The sequence below is a fragment of the Callorhinus ursinus genome, unplaced genomic scaffold, assembly GCF_003265705.2.
Source record: "Callorhinus ursinus isolate GAN/ISIS: 27379988/994484 unplaced genomic scaffold, GSC_fseal_2.0 scaffold1, whole genome shotgun sequence".
NCBI classification, from domain to species: Eukaryota; Metazoa; Chordata; class Mammalia; order Carnivora; family Otariidae; genus Callorhinus; species Callorhinus ursinus.
This window is the reverse complement of record NW_027397063.1, coordinates 104,285,543-104,292,391: the sequence shown is the minus strand read 5'-3', so window position 1 is coordinate 104,292,391 and position 6,849 is coordinate 104,285,543. Positions and strand designations below refer to the sequence as shown.

Here is a 6,849-nt window from a genome sequence, read left to right as displayed (position 1 = left end):
AGTTATCTTGCTGGACGTATATGATTCAATCCATAGATAGTTCCACAAGACTCCCATACTCCACCTCTAGCAGATAACATTGACCTCTAAGAAATGCTGTGTGTGACCCAAAGTTCAAAAGTCATGTGTGTAAACCATAAAGAACTATGTCTCTAAATTGAGTACTTTAAATTAGAAATTAGAAATGTTCAAAAATTCCAAGGAATTTTTTCAAAAAAGATAAGGACCAGGAAAGTAAGTATGTAAATATTCTCATTTAAAATCCCTTGTATCCAAGATTTCGTGCACCAGAAACATTTTTGCTATATCTGGTCGACTGAAAGTCAACAGCTAGCTGGCTAGGAGTGCCACTTGCCTGAGCTGAACTGAGCTAAAACAAGGAGAGATGTCTGCTTTAGTCCTTCCCAGTGCAATAATACCATATGACCTCCTGCCAGGCAGACCAGAGACTGCCAAGGTTTTCTGCCCAGCCTTGCCCACCCAGGAGCCTCTGACTGTAAGGGCACCTCTCTCTTCGTCCCTCCTTTAAATTATTCCCACACTGAGATCCCAGGACAGGCTCTGAGCCCTTCCTCAGTCCCAAGCTCTCATTCCCCAAACAGTAATTAACCAACAGCACAGAAATGGCTCCCTGAATTTTTCCTATCTCAAAACGGTCTTGCTACAACATAGCGAGACTGGTTTTCCAGTCTGGAATAAGGGAGTTCTTCATATCTAGAATAACATCCAATGGATTCACCTGCTTTTGCCAACTAACATATATGAATTGCTCAAAGAAAATTTCAGGCACAGAAGAAAAACAGAAGGAACCATGACAGCTAATGAGGTTATTTGGGGGCCAAATGGGGTCTTGATGATCCTCTTAAGTCATCTCATTTGAGCAGGTAGTCACTCCCCCCCCCCCCCCCCCCCCCGCCTCTAGCCAGGTCTGACACTGCCTGAGCCACACACCCACATCTTTGTCCAGAAATGCCAACTTTCCTTCAAATAATGAAGACAAGTTTCCTGCAGCATTTTGCAGGGCAGCTTCATTTCAATGTCAAGAATCCAATATCCACAACTAAAGGCAACAAATTTTTCTTTCAACATACCCTTTATGAGATATCTAAAGGTATTCCAGGCCGCTGCACGACGTCGGGCAGGCGCCGGGGCGGGGGTCTGCGCTCTCCCGAGCGGCCGCGCGCTGGACTTTATTGTGCCGCAACAAGCCCCCGTTCCCATTGTTTGTGTTTTTTTCAAAATATGGCAAAGGTTCAGGTGAACAATGTAGTGGTGCTGGATAACCCTTCTCCTTTCTACAACCCGTTCCAGTTCGAGATCACCTTCGAGTGCATCGAGGACCTGTCTGAAGACTTGGAATGGAAAATTATCTATGTGGGCTCTGCAGAAAGTGAAGAATACGACCAAGTTTTAGACTCTGTTTTAGTGGGCCCTGTTCCCGCAGGAAGGCATATGTTTGTATTTCAGGCTGATGCACCTAATCCAGGACTCATTCCAGATGCAGATGCAGTAGGTGTAACAGTTGTGCTAATTACATGCACCTATCGAGGTCAAGAATTTATTAGAGTTGGCTATTATGTAAATAATGAATATACTGAGACAGAACTAAGAGAAAATCCGCCAGTAAAACCAGACTTTTCTAAGCTTCAAAGGAACATTTTGGCATCTAATCCCAGAGTTACAAGATTCCACATTAATTGGGAAGATAACACAGAAAAGCTGGAAGATGCAGAGAGCAGTAATCCAAATCTACAATCACTTCTTTCAACAGATGCATTACCTTCAGCATCAAAGGGATGGTCCACATCAGAAAACTCACTAAATGCCATGTTAGAATCCCATATGGACTGCATGTGACCACCTGCCATCCCTTTAGTACAAATTAAGCTATAAAAACACACAGAACTATTTCCCTGAAATTCCGTAAGTACATAGTCAAGACACAATGTGAAGAATTTGTTTAAAAACATCCTGTAGAAAGTTTATAAGAAAACCAGTATTTGAGCAAATTGTGGAATATAAATACAACTATTTTTAAGTAAAAAAAAATAAAATAAAATAAAGGTATTCCAGAAGCTGATTGGATATGATTTGAAGATGAAGAAGTATTTGAAAGAGTCTAGTAAAATCACAAGAGAATTTTCACTTTCATTTTCTAGGGTATCTCTTTTATAGTGATAATGTTTGAAAATATGCATAAAATATAGTTTAAAAATAAAGCAATATTTTATTTTATTTTTTTAAAGATTTTATTTATTTATTTGAGAGAGAGAGCACGAGCAGGGGAAGGGGCAGAGTGAGAGAAGCAGACTCCATATTTAATAGGGAGCCCAATAAGGGACTCAATCCCAGGACCCTGAGATCATGACCTGAGCCCAAGGCAGATGCCCGACTAACTGAGCCACCCAGATACCCCTAAAGCAATATTTTAAACTGTGGCTAGACATATACTATTACAAAACTCCTAGGAATACAAAGATCCAGAAGGATGGAAAATTATTGTTGCGTGAGGCATTCAACTTTAAATTTCTTTTTAAAGAGATTAATTTGACCTATGAAACATCACATCACCTTACAAAGTCAATCCTAAAATGATATGTTGTTCAATAGCCATTCATCCTATTCTATACATATGCCAAGATCTTTTATAAATTTTGATGCAATAATATAAGATTGCTCAGAACTATGCCTGCCAAGAAACCATTTGTTCTGAGAAAAACCTTCGGAATACTCTTGAAATCCATCTTTTGTACCTGTTCTTCAGAGGCTAAATAGATTGGGGAGGAGTGGGAAGTCTTAAAAGCATCACATGTCGATATCCTATTCCAGAAACAGGGAACTGAAATATGTAACAGGTATTAAGAAGTCCAAGATTATTTATAATCAGAGTCTTATCCCTGAGAGATACCGGGATCCTTCACACATTTACCTGGATCCCCAAATAAAACAGAAGTGTCCTTCATACTTGACTTGAAAAATAGACATACAAGATCTCTCCACAGTTTTAAAACTGGTCACACAGAAAAAGGCCTTAAGAAAACATATAAGAATGTTAGAATTAAAGGTGATTTCTATTTTCTTCTTTCAAATTTTGTTTTTGCTAAATTATTTCCAATAGGCATTTATTCCTTGAAGAATCAGAAAATAAAACTCCAAAAAGAAAAGCTGTAACACAAAAAAAAATTTTCCTGAAGTAGTCCACATTAAAACAAATACAGAAAGATATTTCACCCCTAAAGGATACCGCCACCACTTTATTTATTTGTCAGAGAAAGAGAGAACAAGCAGGCACATGAAGGGGGTGGGGCAGAGGCAGAGGGAGAGGGAGAAGCAGACTTCCCACGGAGCAGGGAACCTGATGCGGGACTCGATCCCAGGACACTGGGATCATGACCCAAGCCAAAGGCAGACACTTAACCGACTGAGCTACCTAGGCACCCCCACAGCCACTGCTTTAATCTACCACATGATACATGCTAATACTGCAGTTGACAGTGGTCAACTATAAGTCTGTTTACAGAACCTGGCAATTTTATCAAGTGCTTAGAGGGCACGAGAATATTTTTGAGCACCTACCATGCACCAAGTCCTTCACATATGCTATCTCATTTAGCCCTCACAGCACTTGCCAGAGTCCAATTTGCATCTCCATTTTTCAGATGAGGAAACCAAGGCCGAGAATGACTAAGCCAGCTCAGGGTGAAGGAGCCACTCTAAGGTTACATGTTTCTAAATGCAACATCAAGCTCTTCCTTTTCCTCTGTACCTCTACCAAATATATCCTCAGAAGGAGTGGAGCAACCATTTGCTTAGGGAGTTTCTAGTGCTGATGAGCTTGTCCAATGTCAAGAACGTGAAGGCATTTGTAAAACCCTCCTCTCCCTTACCTGCAGGGAGAGCCCCTGGGGATATGTTCTAGGGCACACCTAACACAGAGAGAGGGACGAAGCTATTGCTGTTGTACATGTAACATGGGCATCTCCCCAACACTACTATCTTGATAATAAAAATATATAACCATGACTCTGGGAAGTTTCCTATAGGACGATCTATATACATTTGTCAATGTGAAGAAGTAGTTTTTAAAAGGAAATTCTAGTAAGTTATCTGATTAGCTAAACTTACTCACTCTGTTAGATTACCTTAATTCTGAGTAGAGGTGATGCCTTCTTCCAAATGATCCATGTTCAAAATTAAACACCCCTCAAGAGACTATTTAGAATGCTCTATAAATGACTTTCATTAATTCAACTTTCTGAAAGCATTTACTAAACCCTGTATCCAGACCCTAAAAAGAACAGCCAATGAACAAACACTTGAGCAACCATATAATTGTGCTTTCTAGGAGTCTTCAACTTGCTTTAGAAACAGGGGTTATCTCCGAGAACAGAGGCAGGAGAAGGAGAAAGGAGCGGGGATGTGATTGCTTTAGCTCTTTCTGTAACATTTACTTCTTTACAGAGAGGTACAGAGAAAATATGGCAAAAATATAAAATCTAGATAGTAAATACATCAATATTTTTGAGATTATAGTATTTTTAGCATATTCAAAATATTTTGTAATTTACTAAGTTACAATGTAGCTTCAAAAACGTATTTTATGTTATTAAGGACCACCCATCAAGCTTCTGCAGTCAGATCCCCAAATTCATCTCCGATTCCAAGCGTAAATTTAAAGTGATTTCTTCCATCATTCAATTCAAACATATGGAAAAGCTGCATTTTAGAACAAAGAACGGGGCTCAAATCTCAACTCTGCGCATGTACTAGCTCTGCTACCTTGGGCAAGTTATTTCCTAAAAAATGAGTTTGCCCGGCATCTGTAAAATGGGTATTCCCAATTGCAAAAGGGTAGCGTGAGGTTGGATCTGCCACAAAATGGGCATTCAGCGTTAGTGTTGCCATCCTACCCCTCCCTCCCCAACTAGAAAAACATTTCGTCCGCCAGAACCCTAAGAGGAAATCAGCTGCTCCTCCAGATAAGAGCTGAGGCATAAAGCTGGCAGAGGGTCTTGGGGCAGGCAGAGAAGAACCATGAGGTTCATCCTGCCTTTGGGTTGGATCGCTACCATCCTTGCAGTGGCTCCTGTCCGCTTTGACAGGTAAACCTCCCCGCCCCGCGTTCCAGTCTCTGGACAGAAAGAGGATGAAGGCATGCTTCTTTACAGCTCACATGTTTCATCTTTTTACATTCTTAAAGGGAGAAGGTGCTCCGCGTGAAGCCCCAGGATGAAAAACAAGCAAACATCATAAAGGACTTGGCCAAAACCAACCAGGTAAAGCACTTAGACAGTTATTTTAGTTAGAAAGAAATTTCTGTTCTCTAAAAGCTGCCTTTTATGAATTTTACTTTTAATACACGCGGGGCTTCCAAAGACAAAGAAGGGGGAAGTGGCAGAAGCTACTTGGGTAAATCAGCCGATCGCCACGATAGTGCTTCCCTTGTTTTTGTTTATTTTTTTCCCCAAATTACCACTCCTGTTTTCCCTCCCAAAAGCTTTGCAAACAACAGCTTTTTCTAGGGGAAACTGTGAAATAAGGAGGCGGGCTTTCTTGACACCTTCCTGGGGGCCTCTTTCCCTCCCTGCCAGTGCCTTGCCTGCTCCATTCTCCTCTCTCCCACCCCGATCTCCACCAGGGGCATAGTTTCTCTTAAAGTTACGATAACATCAAGGTATTGGTTAACTGGTAACATCAAAGTAATGGTTTATAACACCAAGATGTGACCCTTCCCAAAAGTAGGTCCATTTTAAAAGGAAACTTTTGACGTTTGATCACTCTTTTAAAACCCAGTGAGCTAATGTGATCATTTTATCATTTATTCAGTTGCTCCCATACACAAGGCACACTGTGTCAGCCACCTTATACGTATCATATCAAACTCTCCAACAGATTTTCAGTGTGAGTGGCATAATTAAACCCGCTTAAAACAAAAGAATCAAAGTTCCAAGACAGTAAATTAAATGACCAAGATGACACAGCATACTTAAATCCAGAACTGAATCTGAGATTTATTCTAGTCACACACCCCCACATCACCACATCAAACTAACTGAAAGCTCTGCTCTTCTAATGTCCCAAATGTTTTTCAAATCCATGCTTTCCTCTTCATTCCCTTGCCACTGCCAAAATTATGTCTGCCCTACCTTTTACCAGGACTATTTCAATAGCCCCTTATCCAGGGTTCAGGTTCTAGTCCTGCCTCCCGCAAAGCCACGTCTGCACTACAGCCTGACTGCTCTAAAGCTTGACGATTATATTCCTCCATTTGAAGGTTTTTAGTGAGAGGCAGCCTGGTATGGAAAAAGCATGGTCTTCAAAGTTTCAAATACTAGCTCTACACTAGCTCTGTGGCCTCAGGCAAGTTACTTAACCTCTCTGGATCTGTTTCCTCCAATGTAAAGTGAGGATAATAATCATACCTACTTCCTAAGGTTGTTATAAAGACTAAGTAAGCTAATAATTGGGTGACGCTCAGAAGGACGCCTGGCCATAATAAGCACTGTAGAAGTGTTTTCTATTGGTATCGGAGTGACATTTGAAGTCCTTCATGATCTGCCAAACTGCCAATCTCTACTGTCTCCTGCTTGTCCAAACCTCTCTCTCACTGTTCAAGCTCCGTGAGGACCAAAACGTCTTTAAATCACACTACATCTCTCATATGTCCAATTTATGCTGTAGCTTTCTGATCAAAATAAACCAATAAATATTGGTTGGCTTATAGCAGCCTCATGTAAGCACATAACGGACTGACCTAGAGGTAGAGTGGGATTCAACTTCAAAATACCCAGGTGGACTTAGACACGTCTACAAGCTTGGAATGGTAGGTAGGAATTGAGCATTTCCTTC

At 40.8% G+C, this 6,849-nt stretch overlaps 1 protein-coding gene and 1 pseudogene across 1 annotated transcript in view; both read left to right on the top strand.

Moving 5' to 3' along the window:
* Positions 1 to 1,126: 1,126 nt before the first annotated feature.
* Positions 1,127 to 2,028, top strand: LOC112822462 (histone chaperone ASF1 pseudogene; annotated as a pseudogene).
* A 2,945-nt stretch (positions 2,029 to 4,973) lies between these two features.
* Positions 4,974 to 6,849, top strand: part of CPA3 (carboxypeptidase A3) — a 28,628-nt gene continuing 26,752 nt past the window's right edge. Inside the window, exons 1-2 of the mRNA XM_025880902.2 lie at positions 4,974 to 5,102; positions 5,201 to 5,276. Of these exons, the coding sequence (XP_025736687.1) occupies positions 5,035 to 5,102; positions 5,201 to 5,276 (144 nt within the window). The 5' untranslated portion in view covers positions 4,974 to 5,034. The remainder of the gene's footprint in view (positions 5,103 to 5,200; positions 5,277 to 6,849) is intronic.